Genomic DNA, 22,555 nt, shown 5'->3' with positions numbered 1-22,555 from the left:
TCACTGTTACCATGTGACTTGCAGGATCTTGGTCCCAGATGAGCTACCATTTAGTGCTAGAAATTGTTTTTATTCCAGGAGGGCATAGGTTTGCCCTTGTCCTCAGAGGCTTTTAGCTCCTGTCTGTCACTGCAGCGCTCATTTCTTCCTTGCGTGGTGCTGTGTTTGTTCTCAGCATTGGCTGTCCTAAATGATAACCATCAAACTGGAGTAATCAGCAGCTTTAATTAGCATGGTCCTACTTTGTGCTAATTTCATTAATCTGGAAAACAAACAAAAGAACTTTGGAAACTGCTAGAGGCACTTAGTGATGGGAGCTGACAGAAGGTGACAGGAAAGAACTGGGGAAAGGTGCCCAGTGTTGGGCAAAGGAATAATGAGATGAGGAGAGGGCACAGGGCCCATGAGGGAGAAGTGAGAACTTGGTGAAGTGAATGTTTCTCACATTTTCCAGACCATTATTTGGGCCTCACCGAGACATACTTGGGATGGATGAAGACACTGCAAAATCCCAGAAATAAATACATAACTCATGACTTTCTACATTTTGACTTTTCAAGAATAGCAACGCTGCTGCTTAACTTTGGATGTTTCCTTTTTTTCCCCACAAGTTTTCAAAGTGCTCTGAAAGTTCAAAGACTTACTTTCTAAAAGCATTTTAAAAGTACTGACTCCTAAAAGCACTTTAAAAGTCCCGAATTGAGAAGATTACGAGTCTTGCATAATTTATCCACAAAACTTGAAAGGGAAAGAATTTGCTTAGGTCTTTAAAATGCATATGATAAATTTTCCTATAGATTAGAATGACTCTGAAATACTTTTATCCAGATAAGTGCATTCAGCAGATATTAGAAGTCACAGGCAATAGCAATTAAGGCATAAGGCGTTTCCTGGGAATTTATATCAAGCTGGGAGGAGTGGGGATGGCTCAAAATGCAGCTGAGGGCCATTAACTTCACTTGATGATTAATGACCTCTGCTGAGGTCTGCCGAGGTCATTATTATTATCAGCTGAAAACTTAGAAAAATCCAGATGTATGAATCTTTTTAATGGGAGTTGCAGTTTCAGACAGTGCAGTGGATGTGTCCCCACTGTGGATAGACTGACCTGTAATAATATTAAATGGAGGGCTTGATTTCCCTGCTCCCCACAGCATTTTCAGGAGCATTAATCAAGGCTGGGTCTTTAAAGCTATGCCAGTATCAAATTGAAAAGCAAGCAGAATAAAGCCCTTAGTGCTTTTAAGTTCTCCCAATGTGGCAATGGCATCCAGGACTTAATCAGCTTTTTTCACAGTTCTCCATCTATCCCTTTCAGTGCCTAATCAGAGTGAGTCTCAGTGTAGTCTGGGGATGTGCCCAGCACATTCCTTGTGCTCACTGTTCTTGGACCCACGTTTGAAATTGTGTTCTCCCTAATGTTGTGTTAGGTCCCTCACCAAGATCTGGGCTCTGGGTTATGTTACAGAGAGGTCAAGCACACAGTCCTGAGTGCTGCATCCAGACAGGGAGCATCTCTTTATTTATAAATAGTTGGAATAGATATTTCCCAGTGTCCAGACAAGTCCATGCATGGTTCCTTCCCCTCTTGGTGAAACTTTTTTATTTATATAATGAATGATTTCATTGTTGGCTCATAGAGAAACTGAGAGCTACTACTGGGAAATGTTCACCTTGCTGCTAATTTTTGCCATATGAGACTTTTGTTATAGTATCTTGATCAACCTATATATGTGTGTGTGTATATATATATATATGTACACACCTTTATATCTCTCACAGAACCATAGAATAGTTTAGGTTGAAGACCTTTAGGATTAACTGTTGACCCAGCACTGCCAAGTCCCCCACTAATACATATTTAAATTTGTTTGCTTCATTTAAAAAATGTACTGGAGAGGTCTGAAGTAGGTAATAAAGACAACAGGAAGACATAAGCTTTAATTAGTCACTTTTATTTTCATTTGGACTGTGTTTCTGAGTGCTGTGTGAGTCTTTCTTTACGCAGACACTGGGCCCCTGTCCCTTTCATTCCCTTCCCCCAGCCCTTTTTCCCTGGTCATTGTGAAGGTTGTAGCATCAAAATTCCAATCAGGACAGGACTGAGATGACTGCTGCTTTTGGCTGACCTTTATACAAATACCACTGGATGTAGCCTTTTGCTCAGGAAAATTGAATTTTTCAAAAAATATAAGCAAAGCAGATAAAAAGCTTAACTGGGGTGTGAAATGTTGACAATTTGGACATTGGGTGGTAAGACTAGACCTACTTGTACAAACCTATGCACTTCACACTGTTTTGGGGAATGCTGCATGCCTTTAGTCACCCTCTGCCAAACCACAGAGCTCTTGCCTCCCTTTTTGCTTTTTCTTTATTTTTTCCTTCCTTCAAAGTATCTCCTGTGGTGAGAGGAAGAGGTGAGTGAGGTCAGGCAGAATGAAATGAAAATCATGAAAGCTTAATAGACCATAGGGAGGTTCCTTTGAGCGGCTGCCAGCGATGGGATATCAGTTATGGGGAGGAAGACCACAGAGCTGGCAGTGAATGAAAGGAGATCAGGCACATGTGCCATGGTGTCACAGCCCTGGCTGTGGAGCTGGGCTGTTTCCCTATTAACTGCTTAACAAATGTCTCACTCTGACAGTAGTTACTCCCTCGGTGCTGTTAGTGCTCCCTGATGCAGCTGTACTGTGCTTCAGGATGCATTTTTCTGAGAAGTTCTGAATTCTTTGTTTTGCTTGTAAGCTCAATAGATGAGAACTGAAGTACTGATGAGATTGTATAAATGGTATTTCCTTTTATCTTCTGTAGTCTCTACCAGTTATCCAGTGTAAGAGAACAGAAATCTATTTTCCTGGATGAGAAGCAAAGAAGTTGTATTTTAAAATGTAATAATGTGAGGACTTGCAGAGATAGCAAAGAAAACAGAATCCTGAAATGATTAGGGTTAGGGCAAGAATTGCAAAGAACCTTAACAATCATCTCATTCCAATTCCCCTCCATGGGCAGGGACACCTTCCACTAGACCAGGTCGCTCAAAGGCCCATCCAGCCTTGCCTTGAACATTTCCAGGGATGGGGCATTCACATCAGGTTATCATCAATATACATTATTGTGTCTATACAAACCTCTGACATAACAGCCCTCAGTGTGTGGTTTTTTTTCAAAACAGCTTTTCAGAACACCAGTGTTTTTTTTCCAGAATAAAGCAATCCTAAAAGCAGGGGCTTTGGTCTGGCTGATTCTCCATCTTACAAAGCTTCAAGTTTTGATTGCAGTAGTTAAAATGCTCGGATTTGATGTGTGACTCACTGTATGGCAGTCTGAAATCTGAGTAAACATGAAGGTTGGACTAAATAATAATGATCCCCTTTCAGCCTTGGCATTTTATGAATCAGTGCTTGTATGAATGAAGAGACCTGTGCAAGTGTCAGAACTGATTTAAGGACTTTGGGTTTATTTGATGGTGTGGAACTTAGTCCTCTGTGTGCTCATAGCTTGCAGAGAAATCACTGAGTCTGAGCCTCCAAGGCTGCCAAAGTGTCTTGAATTTCTGTTCAAGTCCATGGATGTGGTAAACTTCAGACATTCCTTTTATAAAGTATCCCTATTTTTGTCATGAGCTTTTAAGCATGTTTCTACAGCTAAACATTTTGAAGCCCGTAGTTTGTCTTTGAGACAGATCACTGTTTTCAGTTATCTGATCTATTTCCAGATGCTGCAGGAACTCTCAAAGAACAAGTGTGTGTTCTCTTAAGTATTTGAATGACAAAACATCCAGAAAAACATGTCATGCAACACAAAATGTCCCTGCAGTGCTGATGTGGATGTAAGCTTCAACTGCAGCCTTTGTCTGCTGATTCCCCTGTAATTCAGCACAATGGTTGCTTCTGTGCAGATGAGCCCACTGTTGTCTGGTGTTTTCAGTCATGTGCTCTTTCAGCTTCATTTCATATGTCACTGCCATAGGTTTGTTCAACTTTTATGAGAAGTTCAATAGCTGCTGGGTTCTCAATTTAAAGTCTTCTTTCCCTAAATGTTTTGCAGAGTTCAGCACTACCAGATCACTGCTTTCCTTAATTTCTTTTCACAGAGCCTTTATTTGCCTATGGACACCTGTCCCCAAAGGCCACAGGTTGAAACCTCCTGTTTAAACAGTTGTCAAGTTTCAGATTGTTGTTTGACTCAGACTGATGTTACAGAGCACAAAGTTAATCTGCAGCATTATTTCTTTTTCCTTTGCAGGAGAAATTTGAAGGTTTGTTCCGTGCCTATGATGACTGCGTGACATTCCAGCTGTTCAAAAGCTTCAGGCGTGTGCGGATAAATTTTAGCAGTCCCAAATCAGCTGCTCGTGCCAGAATAGAGCTGCATGAAACACAGTTCAGAGGGAAGAAGTTGAAGTTGTATTTTGCACAGGTAATGAAATCTTGAATGTACTTCTGTGTTACCACACAATAGTTCTATAAAAGCTATGCATTAACACTGAATAAAAATAATAAAGGTTACTCCAGTGCCCAGTCTCTCTGACAGAAGATTACTTAAACCTCCTTGTGTTGAGTGAGCTGTTTTTGCCCTGAGGGTCTGCAGTACATTTAAAGGACCACTTAGGACTAAAGTTGCTGATTCAACACACAGAATTATGTATCTCAGAGGTGATTTACAACACTTTGTGTTATCTGTGGGTAATTCTCTTAACTAACCATAAGAAAGTGCCAATGTAAAGAATCCCAGTGAATAAAAAAGGTGGGACTGGATTACATATTTGGCTGCAACCCTGTGCCACAGTCAGTCTTCCTACTGCCTTTTTGGCTTTTCTTTACTGAATCTGTGAATTACAAATACTGAATTCTCTAAAAGGAATTTATTGAGTCCAAGTCAAAGGAAGGAGGTAGGGGAAGAAAAACACTCCCAGCGTGGGGCTGTAGGTGATTATATCCATCCATTGGAGCTGTCAGGTGGGGGTTCAGTTCTCCTTGGCCAAGGAAGAGAGAAAGTAGATCTCTCACAGCAGCCTGGTCCCAGCCAGGATAAAGTTGAAGGAGGTTGAGAACCCAGCCACCACCTCTTCTGAATGCAGTTTAATAAACTGATGTGCTCAGTGTGGCTTGTGAGATACCCACTAGTGTTTATAAGCAATGTAGGTGTGCTTTGAGCTGCCAAGTTGGCCCTTCAGAGGTCTGAGGATAAGGACTGGCTCACTTGAAGGTATCAAGCAAACCCATAATGTTAAATGATCATCCTCTTCATCCTGGTCAGAATAGGAGCTGTTTTGAACCTAGGCAGGAGCAGAACCACAGGAAGATGGGTAGCTACAGCTGTGAAAAAAACAATGTGCTTAACGAGTTAGATGAGCTCAGAAGATCTTACAGCTGGATTTAGGTGTTAAGAATCTGCCTCAATCCCATTTTCTATGCCCTGATCTCCTAAATCTGGCTCTGAATTTTATTCTGATAGGTTTCAAAAGCTGCTGTTAAGCAGATCTGAGAATGGAGAATTCTAACTGTACATTCAGTAGGCTAATTGAAAACTTGAGATAGCAAGAAAAAGAAAGATGTGCACAATAGTGATTAGTCTCCCTATCTAAGCTGATTTCCTGCAGAACCATTCTGGTACGTGCACTATGCTCTCCAGTACATATAGTCTTACAAGAGCTTATTAGTGGTGTTCAAGGAATGAAGATGTGGAAGCAGCAGTGTCTGGAGCAGTGTCTGGCCTCAGCCAGGCTGAATAACCACATCCAGACCTACAAGTTCTGGGGAACATGGAGTTGAGAGATTCAGACTGGCTCTTTGCAAACCCCATTCTGGTACAGTAGGGTGCCATCCCAGGACCCTGGCATGTTTGCTGTCATGGAAGTAGAGTTTATTGCCTCTATGCTTGAGCTGGTTGTAACCTTGCTTAGGTATGGCTGCACTGCAATTCATTTATGTCAAGGCTTCTTCAGCATACTAGAAAAGAGCAGGAATTAAAGTAGATCATTTAAGCTGGAAATAAAATAAGGACACTGTTGCAAATGACTAAGGAAAATCATAGATTAATTTTTCACTTCAACTAAAGAAAGAACATCTGTAAAAACCTTTCTGAAGTTACTTTCAAGGCCTTGGTGCAGGAGTAACCAAAAAAGTGTGTAATTCACTTTTTATTTAGGCATTTAGACCAGATCACAACAGTACCTTTACAGCCTCAAAGATCTCTGGACTTGCAGCTGTGGCTACCAGAGCTTTGCATTTATCCTGAGTGAACATAGACAAGAGGCACTGACATTGTAGCTTTGCTGATGTCACAGCCCCACACTGTGCATTTACTGCAGAAGCACCATCTGTAAAGCTGAGATGAAATTCATCTCCAAGCCTTTTCTTCTGAGATAGATGCTGAAATCCTGCCTGGGTGGCATTGGGGATGAGAAGGGTATGATTTGAGCAGTCATTCCTGTTAGCCAGCCATCCTGTGGGGATGAGAAGCTGGACACAAGCTGGCAATGTGCCCTGGCACCCCAAATATCGTGGGGTACATCACCCACACTGTGACCAGCAGGCTGAGGGACATGACTCTGATTCAGTGAGATCCCACCTGAGATCCTGTGTCCAGCACTGGGGTCCCAAACTCAGGAAACCATGGAGTAAGGCCAGAGGAGGCCACAAAGATACTTAGAGGCTTGGAGCCCCTCTGCTGTGGAGACAGGCTGAGAACTGTGGGTGTTCAGCCTGGTGAAGAGAAGGCTTCAGGGAAACCTCACTGTGGTACATATAAGAAAGGGTACACATAAGAAAGATGGGAATAGACCTTTTAGCAGGGCCTGTTGAAATAGGACAAGGGGAAAATAGTTTTAAACTAAAAGAAGGTTGTTTTAGTCTGGATGTAAGGAACAAAACTTTTATAGTAGGAGTGGTGAAACACTGGCACAGGTTGCCCAGAGGTGTTGCAGATGCCCCATCCCTGGAAATACTCAAGGCCAGGCTGGATGGGGCTCTGAGCATGGTTGGAGGAGATGACCTTTAAAAGTCCCTTCCAACCCAAACTGTTCTGTGATTCTATCCTGTACTAAAAAGTGTCTTTGTTATGCTTTAAAGATTCAGACCTCTGAGACAGATGGAGACAAGCTTCATTTGGCACCACCACAGCCTGCAAAACAGTTTCTCATCTCGCCTCCAGCCTCCCCACCTGTAGGGTGGCAACCAATAGATGATGCAACACCTGTCATCAACTACGACCTCCTTTACGCAGTTTCTAAGCTTGGGCCAGGTAAGCTTGTGGTCCTTGGGTGAAAACATGTCAGGAAAAACAGACAAGAAATACCAGTGTAGACAATAACTGTAGAGGGAGTTGGCATAGACTTGGCAGTTGCATTAAAATTTGGATTTCAGCTGATGGATGTCACCTGGTTCTTTCCTTCAGAATGAGTATTGCCATTCATTCTGTAGGCACAGAACTGTGTGTTATCTGCAGCTTGTAAAAGCTGATCAAAGCTTTGCTTATACCATTTACTGTGCTGGGGTTTGTGCCTAGATGAAACAGCTGATGGTTTAGGTGGGGACTGGATGAATGTTTGGCTATAGATATAAGGAATTTTTGCTGTACACGACATCTGCTCAGTACTGCATTCCAAGGTGCAGATTTCTCACTTGAAAAGGTGCACCTCCACTGGAGTGGAGAATCTCTCACGTTGTTTGTTGAGAGAGAACTACTGTTCCCCAGTCCCAGTGGGATTGCTCTGTTAGGAATGCTCATTTCCTGCTGAAAAATATGCAGGAGGAATGGGATAAGTTGTAGCCTCTGTTAGCACAGGATAAATGTCAATGAATAATGCATCCAGGTTTTCTTCTGTCTTCTCATCTTCAGCTAGTGCCAGGAGTTGAAGCTAGCTGGGACTTTCCAGCAATGCTTCCCCTTGGAAAATGCTCATCTGCTGAAACCAAAACTTTACATTGGAGAGGATTACTTTTGATTTAATTAAGTCATCTTTACAAATAGTTTTCTTCCAAAGCTATTAAAGCATCCTGTTTTAGAATTTTCAAAATGAGAAAGGCTCCAGTTTCAGGTCTAAGCAGTATCATTTACAAATTAATCTGATTTACATTTATAAGCCACAAGGAAAAAATAGCCTATTAAAATAACTTCATACCGAAATAAAGCATTTCAGATCCAATCTAATAACAATTGTGGGGGTGAGCTCATGAAAATTTAGCAGTTTATTTTTGAAATTCTTGTGGGATGAGAGAATTGTTTTTTCCCCAGCTGTACTGGGAATGCTGCTTGCTCGCTCTGAGAACATCTTCCAATTGCAGACATCTTATAATTGGGGCTTTTGTGCAAATGCACCAAAGGAACTCAGAGCTGGAGTGCATAGGGTGCAGGAAGATGTTTCATGATTCACAAGGTTTGCAGGATTATCTCCTATCTTTTTCACATGGGATCTCTCACAAGAGGAAAATATATATCAGGAGATCCCTATGGTTTGTTCCCCTTCAGCAGGAAAGCCCGTGGAAAAAGGCAGTCAGGTGGAAGAATTCATATGATACTGCATATTATGATTTCCAGGAGTGATACTTTGGTTCAAAAATGCTGAATAAAAGCAAAACCAAAAACCTCCTTTATATTTTTTTTCCCCCCTTTGATGCAGCAGTGTTATAAATGGAAACATGTAAACGAATTCCCAAGCTAGCTGGGTAATAAATCAATTCCTGTTCTGGAGCAGTGGAATGTGAAATATCACTCATTGTCCCACACTCTGGGACAGCTTTGCATGAAGGTCAAATTCACCCGGATTTAAGGAGCCTGCAGGGAGCAATATGAAAAGCCATTGTGTGCTCTCTTCTTTCTATTTTTAGCACTTGTTAGAGGGATCAATTTTAGTTAACTGCAGCAGTGGGTTTAAAATAGTGTTGCTGTTCTCAGTTGTGTATTTACTATGTTTAGAATTTCATTGAAAAACAAATCCCACTAACACTCATTTCTCAGTATTGCAGCAGTAAAACGCTGCTGGACATCAAACAGCATCAGTAGCCTCAGAGAAGAGATTCTTTTCGTTCAAAAACACAATTTAAAAATGTAACTATGGCTTATCAGCTGTTGAAAAATACTCACTTGGCACAGTTGTTTACAGGGCTGAGAATGTTAGGATCAGACTTTCTTGTCTTCAACTTGTGAGGAATCTTTGCTATATTAAATACAATGGTTTGATAAAATAAACATCTGAAGACCAAGAAAACTCATTAGCGCTTCAAAATAGTGAACAGTGTTTTTGTATGCCCTCAGCATGAGTTTTATTGTCCTACTTCACTGTGAATGCAAGATGTACTACTTGGACACAGACCCATACTCCTTTCCCATTCCCTGAATCCAGGTCATCTCCTGTCACAGTACAGTGCCATAATCATCATAGCCACAAAGTTAGAGACCAAAACTGTCCCTGGGTGCAAAATGATGGGAGATTTGCTCCAGAGTATGAGGAGTACGCTGCAAGTGAGTTAACAGATTTGCTGTGTGCCAGCAGTTTTGGCCAGATATTTTAGCTGCAGCATTGATAGGCTGGCATCTTGGAGATCTAATGGAACAGATTTCTTTCTGTGCTCAAAAGGAAGCTGGTTTTGGTCCTTTCACATGGAATTGAGATTGGTGAGGGTGCATTTACTCCTTAGGGAAGATCATGGCATATTTAATTAAGTTCCTGGATGATTGATGTATATTCTCACTTTCTGCAGATGCAGAAATTAGGTTTTAAATGAGGCATGAACAGAGTGCTGTAGATCAGTCAGAGCCAGGAACCGTGACTGTGCCTGGTGCTGACCACCAGCCTACAATCTTTTCAATATATTGCAAATAAAGGAGTGCAATTGTTAATCAGTTTGATGGAAAACACTTCCACTGTCAAGACAACTTCCAGTAGTTTGATCTGCTGATGAAGATAGGAAGACATCAGGGCCTGGAGTAGAGAACAGCTTGATAGGTTGCAAGCATTCCTGTATGAAAAAGCTAGCTCCAAGTTAGGCCAGGTGAGGATACAACCTGGACCTGACAAACAACCAACCAACCACCCCACCTTGCAAGCATATTTTAAATGAGAAATATTTGCAAGGTGGAGGGAGAGGGAGTCTCCAGGTCCAGGCTGTATCTACAGCAGAGCTGCTCCTCTCAAAGGATAGGCAGCTGTTTGCCATTTATTAGTGCAGTGATTTACAAAGTATCCTCTTGGCACTAGAGTATGCCCTTTCTTTTCTGGATATCAGTCCCTCCCTCTCCATATTGACTCCTCAACCTGCCTATATCTGTTTTCCTTCCCCCACTGTCTCTTCACAAGAATTGCTTTGTTCCCCCTCATTTCTAGCTCTGCACTCCTGAGTGCCATTCCCCAGGATCCCAGGTGTCACATCCTGACTTCCCCTTGCAGCCTCAACCCCTGCTGCTCCACACTGTGGTTGCCCAGAGAAATTACTTTTCTCCCGTGGGTTTGGTTCACGGATCAGAGCTGCACTGATGGGATCTGCACTGTACAATGACACCCAGCACAGGCCAGGGCGCTCAGCACTTTACTTGCTCCATGCACTCACTGGTGCAGTTTTGCACTCTGTCAGTGGCCACTTGCCTCACAGCTTCGGGCAGTATTGAAAAATAAGTGCAAGGCACCATTTCCAGCAATCCACAGAGACAAGTCTGCACCAGTTGCACTCCTCTCCATGTTATGCAGTCCCTTATCAGCGTTCCAGCAGGCTTTGCACCTCAGGCTACACTCTGGGTCTTGTACAATACATTTTTCATGTAAAAAAATGAAAGTGCCATTCTGAAGTGCCACATATGGTGGCTCTTGAGTCCACAGTGGTGGCACTTGGGACACAGAAGAGACCTGGCAGCTTCCTGTGCCACTTGGATGTTGGGTCTGGGCTTCGTTTTTGTCTCTGAGCAATTCAGAAGTAGCTGTTCCTGACATGCTCTAGCTGGGCTTCTTGAGGAGGATGCAAAACATCTGGCCCTGCTCTGACCTGCGTTTGGCTCACTCTTTCCTAGGAAGGGGAAAACAGGTGAGAGCAGGACCCTGCCCAGGAAATGTACACAGGGATTTCAGACCATCTCACAGGGCAGATTTTCTGTGGCCAAATGTTTTCAAACTCTCTTGTTTGTCATCACTGATTCAAATGAAATCATAAATACTTCATATGACTCCCAGGGAGGATTAAAAGGGGATGGAGGGACAAACAAATGGTGATAGATAAAAGTTTTAACCTCTGTCCTTCCTCTCCCTGCTGTTCTGTGGCTGCTTTTGCCCATCCCTCCTCTTCTCTCTCTCTTCTCCCCTCTCTCAGGGGAAGGAGAGCTGCTGGATGGAGAATTTTTTTCCTCTGGTAGGGAGAGGAGGGTGCCCAACTCCTGCAATGTCAATAATGGGCTTTCAGGGAGCAGCTCTTCTGCTTTGCTATGGCAGATCCATGCTGTAGAGGTGTTTTATGGAGGTATTTTGTGGGATGGGTTGTAGCTCTTCTGTCACAAACATGCACTCATACAAAGGACCTCCTGTTATTTGTAAAGGATGAAGGGACTGTAAGTGGAAGGTATTTTCATGATGCTAATGCCACATTTACATGGACTGGGCAGCTCTGAACTCATTAACCTTTGCTTATGAGTCTGAATTAGGGATGAGGTAGCTACACGTTATCATTAGCATTTTGTTCATTATCCTTTATGTATATGAACATGGTCTTTGCTGGACAAAAGGGCCCTGTTAGACAGGAACTGCACCGTCAACGAAAGGTCACAGTACTGACTCACAAAGGAATAGAAAATCCTATGCAATTATTTTTAATTCTGAAATATCATAAGTTGCTTCTGTGCTCATCCTTGTGTCACCCGAGGCTGTGGGTTTACTCCTGGCTTCTGAGGTCACAAAGTAGGGCCCAGTGACATAAAAGCAGACGTGCTCATTGTTAAGGGAGGAAACTTCAAATTCTTACTGTTTTTCTTATACAGAGCAAATGGTTAGAGAGGAACATCACTGCTGTTTTCAGGGGCTTATCAGACAGTTTTTTTGACAAGTCTTTATGTTAGACGTGCCACAGCTAAATTCTTCCCTGAAGGGCAGAGTATATTTGATAAATTTTATAATTTTCTGGGTAAATATATGTGAGTTGCCACAGTTAGCTTATGTGAAGGTTTAAATTTATTATTTATTACAGGATAGAGATAGACCAAAGACAGCTGGAGGAGAAAAACTCCTGTCCCCAAGAATCCTTTGGCTTAGCTAGCCTGTAAGAATTCTCCAGGCAAGCAGGAGAAGTGGGAGCATGGATCAGTGTAGGGCCTGAGAACACAGAAGCCATGTCAGAGACTGCTGAATGAGGTCACTGGACAAATATTTGGGTGGTATTACAGAAATTGGTGAGTCTTACCTATGTTAACTCAACGTGCTACTCATAGCTTGGGACAACCTAGGTCTTGTAAACATGACTGCAGTGACTCAACCATTACTTCAGTAGCTGAACTGCTGCAGACTTAGCTCATTTAATTTTTATTTTTTTTTAATGCTGGAAATGGTGTTTAAGAAAAAAGGAAAAAACATAGAAAAAGAGCAGAAGGGAAGGGCTAATCTGGCTGTATCTACTGTATTTTTATTTTGTGCTTATCACCTTAGTGTTTTTCCACAAACAGCGACTATGTTCAGAACAAGATACAGCTGTACAAAAGTCCCAGTCATTGTTGTCCTGTCCAACTCAGCCATGAAAAGGTTTTGTGCTGTTTGAGTACAGAACAGAGTCTGCAGCTCGTTTATGCTCAGAAATAACTGTATGCCTTAAAAACCTAATTTATGAGTGCATCACATTTTGGTTTGCAAAGTGACATTAATTGCTGCTGCAGTTACTCGTGCCAGAGGCATCTGAATATTTTTCCTTGCGTCTGTACTTTTTTCCACTGTTCTTTTCCAGCGGAAAGAGTCCTTCTGGGAGGGATTTGAGCAGTAAAAGAATGTGGCATTTGAACTGGGATTATTACCTTTTAAGAGGGCAGTGAATCTGATTTCCTCGGCGGTGCCGGTGTAGGAGGACAGGCCGGCGCTGCGTGTGCGCGGCACTGCGGAGCTGCCCACGGTGACAGTGACCAATGCAGCCCTCGGTGCTGGCTGGCGGCATTGACGTCAGCCCAGAGCTGAGAAATTAGCTGGGGCCCACAGGGAAAATGGGCAACGAAAAACCATATAATTCCTCAATGCAGCACAACCAAGCTATTTCTCTTTTCATATTTTAGCCTATCAGCAAGACCTGTAATGCTTTGCTCGATTTGGATTCAGAGGAAAGGTTGCCAAAAATAGAGCAGTTAAATGTCAACATTAATGGTATCACAGCAGTAAAATATTTATCACAGCAAGATGCCTGGTTTATAGCTATTATTCACTAGTTGCCTCCTTTTTTTAAGCAAAAATACACCATGTCCTATAGTCTCAAGCCACCCAGGCTTATTTGGACTAGGAACTTGTCAGCACAAACAGCATGTGAGCACAGTCCCAGAACTGCATGTGCTAATGCAGGGCCAAACCTGCAACCCCTTCCTCAGGTGAATTACTCTGCCATAAACTGGCTAACAAATGAAACTCCAAATTAGTACCACAGGCAAGCCAAAAGTGCTTTGAGGCAGAGATTGCCATTTGCTTCCATGGTACAACACCTGACACTGCTGGGTTCTGCCAGTGGTGCAGCATTTAGGAGCCATTGCACCACAAACAGAGGCCAATTGGGTTGCTGGGGCTCCACCTTCCTCATCTCAGATGATTTTGCAGGCAATGTTTTTTTCTTAAAAGTCTTAAATTAATTCCTGGCAATTTAATAATCAAACTACTTGTATCCCATGTACAATCCAGAATACATGTAGTGCCAGCAGGCTGAGTTCAGGACTGAAAGTCCTATGACTGATCCTTGGTTTGCTTGTGGACTTTTGCAGGTAACCACCCAAGCCCATATGGGCCATTCACTTAAGAGCTGGACTCGATGATCCTTGTGGGTCCCTTCCAATTCAGAATATTTTCTGGGGAAAAAAAAAAAAAAAAATCCACATTCATCTTCCTCAGAGGAGCACTGTGTTGAGACTTAAAAAAGGAATGTAGATAGTAAGAAAATATAATGTACTGTTTAGGCGTTCAGCCTGCTCTAGTGAGCATTTATAGACTGCTCTGTAATCTCATCTGCAGAGACAAAATTCGTTACAGCCCCAGCTAAAGAGCTTTGAAACTGAAAATCTGTCTGGAGCAGAGATACAGGGTTTTTTTTTATTTCTGGAGAAATTAGATTAAGTGTCGAAATCTGTCTGAGGGCAGCAATTGGGCTTTAACTGGGACTGAAGGAAAGCCATAGCAAAAATAAAGATCAATTCCAACCCAACGGGTGTGGAATAACTTCAGACCAACTGCAGGATAGGCTGGGTTCCAGTTCATCTTTTTAACCGTGAACTTCTGTGTTCTCTCTCCTCTGCCTACTTTGGGGGTTTATTTCAGTGCTATTGGCCACCGATATGGATGTGAAAACCCATTATAGACATGAGGGTGTGTGTATTTCATGATGCTTTGCAAACCTGTGATCAAAGTGCCTCCCGGGACAGGATCCCCAGGATGTGTTGTGGCAGCTGGCAGAGTCCAGCTGTGCTGGTGCTCACCTGTATTTAGGAGCAGCATGCACTCAGCTCCCTACCCAGGTGTGGAGTATTCTGCAGTCCAGGAGTGCCACGGGCTGTCTTCTCAGATCTTTTGATGTGATTGCTTTTCTCTGCTTCCAGGAGAGAAATACGAGCTGCACGCAGGAACAGAGTCCACTCCCAGTGTGGTGGTGCACGTCTGCGACAGCGACATGGAAGAAGACGAGGACCCAAAGAATTCTCCAAAGCCAAAAATCATTCAAACTCGACGCCCCGGTGTGCCGCCGCCTGTATCTAACTGAGCCTCTCCGGCAGAAGCAGCACTTCTCTCTCCTCCAGCACAGCTCTTGGTTTTTGTTTGCTTTGTTCTGTTGAAAGGCAGCCTTTGCCTTCTGAGCACCGGGACATTAGGGTCATTGAAACCCCTTCACAGTAATCAAGCCTCTGTAACAAAAGGGCTAGGAAAAAGATCTTTGTACCTGTAACCATATCACACACCAACTGATAGGTCTAGCTGGAAAGGACAAAACAAGGCTGAGGAAACAAGGGAGGGTTTCAGTCTGAGGATCTTTTCACAGCTATGATTTGCATGCTGAAACACCACTACCAGAGAAATGGTTCAGGTGGGAATTAGGCCAATGTCAGGCTTGATATTCGAACTCCCAGGATTGCTACTGCCCTTCATCAAGCAGCCTATTCCTCTCTTCCTCACTTCCCAACAGACCTTAGTCTTTTCCCTTTTCCCCTTTTTTTAAGGGGGGTAGGTGTGTTGTTTTCACTCTACTAGCAGCTTGGTGGCCTTTTAACCCCCCTGGAATTTTCTGTAAGGAATACTATCTTTGCAATGTTTTCGGAAACAACAGAAAACAACCCTCTTCCAGCAACAGCTGTAGAGAATGGTGGTCTGAAACGGTGGCGGGGATGCGAGATGGAGCTCTGTGGGTTGCGGGGAGAGGCAGCAGCTGCTGGGGGGTCAGGTCAGTCCTTCTCTCAGGGGAGAAGGGAGCCAGAATATCAATAGGGATTGTCGGTTTATCTTCTATCGAGGGATGAGTGGCTTCTCTCAGGATCTGAGGAGAAGGAGCTGACTGATTTCTCATGTAAGATGGGATTCCTTGCTCTCTCTCATAGCTGTATGTTCCAGTAACATTACAGGCTGAATGCTTTCCTAGTGGTGTGGTGAATAGCCCTGAAATTGCCAGTAATTACTTGCACATCTCTAATATTCAGCCCTTTTCCCTTCCCACGTCCTGTGCTTCAAAACCCTTTTTGAGCTGTATGCAGTTTGGGTTTGTGGAGGTGAGCAGAGGTTAGTTAAAATTCTTTTGCTGTTTTTTTTTTCTTTTCTTTTTTTTTGTTTTGTTTTGTTTTGTTTGTTTGTTCTTCTCTTTTTTTAGGCCAAAGAAAACAGGACCATAACTACACACTTGAAATTAGACTGCATGCAACTGAATCCCCCTTTTTCACCCCATCCTGCATGTTTCTTTCACTTGCAATATATACTGGGTTACAAAAACTGTTCTGTGTTTGCATCATGGCTGACAGCAGGCAGATCCCGGATTCCCTGTCTGGCAGACCTTCCATGATGATCTATTTTTTTAATGCATACTTGTCATTTTGAGAACATATTTTCTAGACATTTGAGCTCAGATTTTGCATATATTTAAGCATGCGCTTAATTTATGCACATGAGTAGTTCCACTGAAATTAATACTGCAGAAACTGAGCGTATATGTAAGGTATGGTGGGATTTTTAAGCTAATTAGCTGCAGCTGTTCTCCCCAAAGTGACTATAAAATGGCACAGTGAGCTTCCATGGTTTAAAATCCTTTACAGCTTAAAATAATACATCTTGGAAGCTTATTCTAAGTTCTGAAAAGTCAGCTTAGGTTCTATAAGCAAGATTGTTGTCATAAAACCTAATGATCTGGTTTCTGAGGGGGGGTTCCATCACACCCTTAATTAGCAGCGATGCTACAAAGCTTCTGCAGAGTCAAGTCCCCCTTGCAGGGGTCTTGGCTCAGCAGCTCTTCCAGGACAACAGGCATGTTGCTCTGTCAGCAAGGACAGGAGATGGCATTCCCAACGTGCGTGGTGAGGACATCTGGGAATGAGGACTTGTCATCCTCACACAGTTCAGCCTCTGGCCACCACAGCCCCCCCTGGTATTCCTGATGAGATGTAGTTCTTTACTCAGCACTCAGTGCATTTCTGTAATGTGATCATTGTTACTGCATTATGGGCATCGTTGTGTGCGTGTTACACTGGTACAATACTGGTCATTAAATACAGCAGAGACTGAACAGAAAATGGGGCTTTAGTATCTTCATGACAGCTGTGTTAAGTTTCCTTAAAGTAACTGCCACTTCAATTATTTTACTAGTGACACATTTAAAATTGGTTTAAGGAAACAAATTGTCACTCACAGGACAAGGAATGTATCCTGTTGAAAACACCATCTTAGGCCACAAACGACATTCCAGGAGCAACACCACTGGCTTTTCTGAGAACACACCCAGCACTGATGTCCATGGGGTTTAGTTTAGCCCAGTATAAACAGGGACAGTAAGATTTAAACATGTAAATAATCAGATATCATTGCTAATGGATTTTTTTTACAGGCAAGACTGTAGGAGGCCAAATCTTGTGCTTGTATCCATGTCCTCAAACTTTGGAGAGACATGGTTCTGAATTAAGTACTTTGGCCTCAAATGATGTAAAACTACACTGCAAATTAAAGCACTGGACCTTAAATGTTCTTTCCTCAAAGTGCATTTTCAAACATTTTAAATGAGACCCTGTTCAGTGACTAACTCTGTGCTTTGTAAAGTTGTGTGGTACTACCCAGGAGGCAGCAGGACATGGCTCATTGCTTGAAGCACTGAAATAGAAACACAATTACAAGCCTGAAAATTCAAAGCAGTCTCTATGAGCAAAGCTTATATATTACCTGTATGTGATAAAATAATGGTCATGATAAAATGTTTCATGTATTATGGAATAATGTCCCTATCAGCAAAGTATCAGCATTTGTGACTCTTGAGAGAAGCTAGTGTTTTACTAAAGGTTGGTTCTCACCTGACATGGAAAGAATGCTTCTTTAAAAAAGTGCTGACTATCTGGAAGGGGAATTGTCCTATTCAGTAAATCACAGGCAGAGCCCCTACTCATTTGAGTGGGAATTTGCTTTTCTGTAGCTTTTCTGAGGTCAGCTGCTCTGACTTGCACTTCTTACAGGGTGTCAGGGGTTCTCTCCTGGGAACCCTGGAAGAATGGAGCCTCAGACTTACACTGTGGCTCCTGAGGCATGGCCCACATCCTTTTAATTTCCTCCCCAAAGCAGGAGCTGGAGGGAGCAGCTGGAGGTGATGCCCTGAGGCCTCTGATGTGTGGACACAGCTCCTGCTGCTCTTTGGAAATTAAAAGGAGGAAATCAGGGAAGTACAGCTGCTGTTTCTGTTGCCTGCTGCCTGCTCGTCCTTTCTGACCTCTTCAGAAATGAAACTGACATTTTATTGACTTCCTCGCTACAGTTTAAAGCATGAAAACATTTCCAGTGCATGGAGAAAGAGTATTTTGGAATCTATTCTTTTGGAACAAAACACAAGTAATTTCTGTGGCCTTGATTTTTGTAATTAAGACAAGGTGTGCAAACACCCCCCTTCCTAACATACACAGACACACTCCAGTAAACTTTGTTTTTGGCCAAGAAAATATGGCAAGAGCATCTCTTCCTCAACCACAGCAAGACCACAGCCATAGTTGCTGTAAAGTGTTTTAGGTTAAAAAAATTCTCCCTATGCATCAATTTTGTAGCACTAGTTTGATCCTAAATTGGGCGAGAGGGGTGGGTTGGTTTTATTTTGGTCTTTTTCCCCCTCTTTCCCATTCAGCAACTCTGTAAAAGCTTTCAGCAAAAATACAGATTGTTGTTTGTATTGAGGAATGGACTGAACTCCTGGCAGGATGTGATTCCAGTGGTTTGTCTGAGCACTGTCACAGATGCCATGAGCGTTTCCATTGTATTGTACATAAGTTTTGAAATATTCTATTTAGTCATATTTTATAGGAGTATTAAAAAGCTTCTGGCTAATTAATCACTTTTACACTTCTATAATTCAGAGCTTAGTTTAAAATATTAAATATGGCAAACAGTATTTTTGTGTTCTGCTTGCATTGGCATTTGGAAAAGCAACATTTAAAGAGTTAAACTATATCAATAAAATGAGTAGTGTGGTGTATACCCCTGGTAGAACTGAAAATGCTTAAATGTGTGACATAGGCCAAACTCTCTTTCAGTAGAAATTAAGGGGAAAGCAGCCTTCTTGTTGGCAGGATATGCCATGTTCCATTTTAAGCCACTGCAGTTTCACAGTCATGTGAACTTTCTCTGGTTTGCTGTGGATTTGGCTCAGTGTACACAAAAAAAGCTGCAGTGCGGTCCCTGGTGAGCAACAGCTCAGCACGAACCCTGATGTGGTTCTCACTGTGCTTTTATACTCATGGGTGATGCTGTGGCCATGAGTGCTTGGACAAGGAACATGGCATGCAGCTGCCAGCCAGGCTGGGGAAAGAGTTCTGTTAACATTCATTATTATAAAAATTGAAACTAATTGTTATCTCTTGCATCAGTTTGTGCTGGGTCTTGCAAAGGACTGGAAACTGGGAGATGAGTTTGCTGATAACTGTCCTGTGAAATTCTGATATTGGATTGCTCAAATCTGGATTTGAAAAAATTACTTGTTTTTCTGTGTGCTTGGCATAAAAAATTTCATTTCTCAAAGGATGATTGTTCATGATTCTGAAAATTAGATCCACTTAAGAAGTCTCACTGGAGAAGTAAACTCTGAGCTCTTTAATTCCTTTGGAAAGGACAGGCCTTAACCTCTGTGTTTTAATTAGAAAAACTAGTAATGAACTTCTTCTGGGGTTCTTTTCACCTCTTTTAGAGGTGAAAGGCAGGAGGCCTAGTTTATTCTTCTTTGAGCACCCAAAGAGCTTCCCCTACCACAGTGAGTTTCTTCATCCACCCAAGTGAAATGCTTTGTTTGGAGCATGCCAGCTGTGGCTCTTCCATCGTGTTTGGCACTGGACACAGCACTGGGAAATGAGCTTCAGGGCTTCAGCTGTGGATGGCAGAGAGCTGTGTGTCCCAGAGGACCGGACTGATCACAGTCACAGTGCTTTCAGATCCTCTACAGAATATTTACTGAATTTATTTTTGGTCCTTCTTTAGTGGCAAACACTTCAGCACTAAACTTTTTGCCATTTCAGTCCTTCTCTCACACATTCAATGTGAATGTAAGACCTTTGCATTTCCTTCATTCCCTTTTGCCTAAGAAATCACTTTTAGTTCTGGTTTACTAAAAAGTAAAACCAAGTATGGATTAAAGTCCCAGCCAGACCCTCATTTATACTCAGCATCATGCAATGCTCTTGAATAACAAGTTACACTAGCAAAATCCCCAAACACTGTTTATCCTGGTTTAACCCATCCTCTGGGGGAGTACAGCAGCTTTCAATGTTCCAGGCTCCTCTTAAAAAGAGATGTTTTTATAACAGTAGCTGTGCTCTTTTTTTGAATACATGTAGACTGCAGCATTCAGGGGTAAAAGGACAAGGGAGGAAGTGTTGTAAAAGCTCTTTCCCACAGGTCTATTTGAAGTGTAGAGTATATTTGCTTTGGCTTGGAGGGGGGAGAAGCCAGCACTGTTAGAGGCAGAACAGCAGCAACACTCTGGATGGAAGGGCAGGAACCCTGAAAGCCCCTAGTGCAGAGATGCTCAGAAAGCTTTAAAAAAGCAGCCTGAATTCTCTCCCCTCTTCTGTCAGTTTGTTCAGCAACTACATACATTCTGGGGCTGCAGCAAGAGTCATCTTAATACAGGATTGTGTCTTCATGCCATAGCTACAAAGCTTAAATTGGGACATTTGTTAGGGAGATTCTTGCTGGAGTAAGGCTGGGAAAGCTGTGAAGTGTGAGCAGCCTTGAAGTTAATTAAAAATGAAGATATTCACAATCTTAAAACAGACTTCAGGATTCAGATCCATGCATCTGAGAGCTGTGTTAAGGGCCCATTTGAATCAGGGGCTTCCTCACTCACAACATTAAGAGTATCCAGCAAGAAAGATTAAACTTCTCTGTTCTCACCAGAAATTCAGCCTTCTTTTAACAAATTCTTGTATCTGATCATATATCTAGTGCGAGAAAGTTGTGTCTACATTAGTGTCACACAGACGTGTTCTCTTCACTGTTGGGTTAATGAAGGTAAATGTTTTGAATCCATTTTAGAGTTGAGTTCTTGTACAGAAACTTCTGACAGAAATGCTATCTGTAAGGACTGGTGGATCCTTAAGTGTCAGTTTGGCAAGTTGTCCTACTGTGGGTAGCTGCAGAAATATTTTGTGTATGTTGTTGTAGATTTAAAAGCATTGCTCATGGTTTCATTTGAGTGTCTGCATTTCTGACACGGATGTGACATATCTGTATATATTATAAATCAATACTATTTTTAACCACATATTTTGTACAAATATTCACATTAGCTCTGTACTTCAATGAAAATCTATTATGGTATTAAACATTTTGGTGGAATTAGCAAACTCCTTGTCCGTGATTTGCTTTCATTTTATATCAGTGTTAAGTAGCTGAGCCATTTCTGGCATGCAAGGCAAATATAATTTCCAGCTATTCATGTTGTTCCTTAAATCCAGGTGCTCCTGTACCCTCTAGTGACTGATCCCAGCCACTGCAGAGGCAGCTCCCAACACCTACGGATCTCAAAGCGCAAACTCAAACCTGAACCAACAGTAAATGTGAGCACAGTTTTTTCTAGCTAATGAGTAACAGCGTGGGGACAGCACATTGCAGTTGAGGGACACCCGGCAAGAGATTTCAATATACACAGGTGCAGTTTTATAACAACTTTTTCTTTTTTTCCCTTTCTCCAAAGTTTCTGGTGGGGTTCACAGCCGGGAATCAGATGATGAACTCTGTCCTACTGGTGCAGAACAGCCACATCCGCATGGGTTCTACCAGGCATAGAAGCAATGTGATTCTCCAGGCTTGGAATAGCTCAGCCTCACACCTGAAACAGGACAGCAGTAATGAAGGAGGGGAAAAAAAGATATTAAGAAAACAATTAGAAGAGCCTTGTCCCCTAGTACAATCCCTGGTGGTAGTGTGAAGGGGAGAAAAGTATCACATATATGTATATGTAAATAAATATAAAGAAATAGAAATTAATTAATTTATAAATATTTATTCACTAGATAGGCAGTGCTTGTATATATATATATATTCACCAGAAAGGCAGTGTCAGCTATAAAGTGATTAATAAGCATCATGTTTGATTCTATGATTCTATATGGTTTGATTTGATGATCCTCAAGGTCTCTTCCAACCTTGACAATTCTGTGATTCTGTGTTCCCATGCACCAGTAAGAGGATAATGGTTTTGCACACTGCCATGAACTGGAGTGAGGTTTGTGTACATACACAGGACACAGACTTCAGACTCACGTATAGCACAGATCCTCAGCTAGGAAAGGTTGGATTTTTGTTAGCTCAGCAGTTTAGGTTCTAGTGAGATGGGGAGAGATAAATTCATTTGCATTCCAGGCCACAGCTGTGGGTGTGGACGTCAAAAGGTGGGGAAAAGCATCTGCTGAGAAGCAAATGGAAAATTTAGAGCCTCAGAACACAAGAGGAGAAAAAAGGGCTGATAGAAAAACAACAGAATCAAAACCAGGGTTTTTTAATTCTTCTTCTTATTATTTCTAACTGAAGAAGCACTTCCAGATATCCAGAGAATGAATTTTACTGCTTGTTTTTACAGCAGGTCACAGACGAGCCAGCCCTCCCCACGCTCTATTTCTATTTAATTTCTATTTAATTTATGACATGGAGCAACACCTTACAACCTGGCCCTCTTGACACCTGCTG

General features: G+C 42.3%; 1 protein-coding gene and 1 long non-coding RNA gene across 4 annotated transcripts in view; one reads left to right on the top strand and one right to left on the bottom strand.

Annotated features, from left to right (window-relative positions):
• The window catches only part of RCAN2 (regulator of calcineurin 2), an 83,941-nt gene extending 62,728 nt beyond the window's left edge, over nucleotides 1-21,213 (top strand). For all 3 annotated transcript variants that reach the window (XM_023924269.2, XM_086875641.1, XM_023924270.2), the window contains 3 exons: nucleotides 4,246-4,419; nucleotides 7,074-7,245; nucleotides 14,752-21,213. In XM_023924269.2, the coding sequence (XP_023780037.1) occupies nucleotides 4,246-4,419; nucleotides 7,074-7,245; nucleotides 14,752-14,912 (507 nt within the window). In that variant the 3' untranslated portion in view covers nucleotides 14,913-21,213. The remainder of the gene's footprint in view (nucleotides 1-4,245; nucleotides 4,420-7,073; nucleotides 7,246-14,751) is intronic.
• Nucleotides 20,522-22,173, bottom strand: LOC147654571 (uncharacterized). The gene is made up of 2 exons (XR_015282687.1): nucleotides 22,133-22,173; nucleotides 20,522-21,698 (listed from the first exon to the last, which is right to left on the bottom strand). It is a non-coding gene; the product is annotated as an uncharacterized LOC147654571 (long non-coding RNA).
• Between the last annotated feature and the right edge of the window lie 382 nt (nucleotides 22,174-22,555).

The sequence above is a fragment of the Cyanistes caeruleus genome, chromosome 2, assembly GCF_971803275.1.
Source record: "Cyanistes caeruleus chromosome 2, bCyaCae1.hap1.1, whole genome shotgun sequence".
Lineage (NCBI taxonomy): Eukaryota > Metazoa > Chordata > Aves > Passeriformes > Paridae > Cyanistes > Cyanistes caeruleus.
The sequence above is the reverse complement of the archived record's forward strand: the minus strand, read 5'-3'. Positions and strand labels throughout refer to the sequence as shown.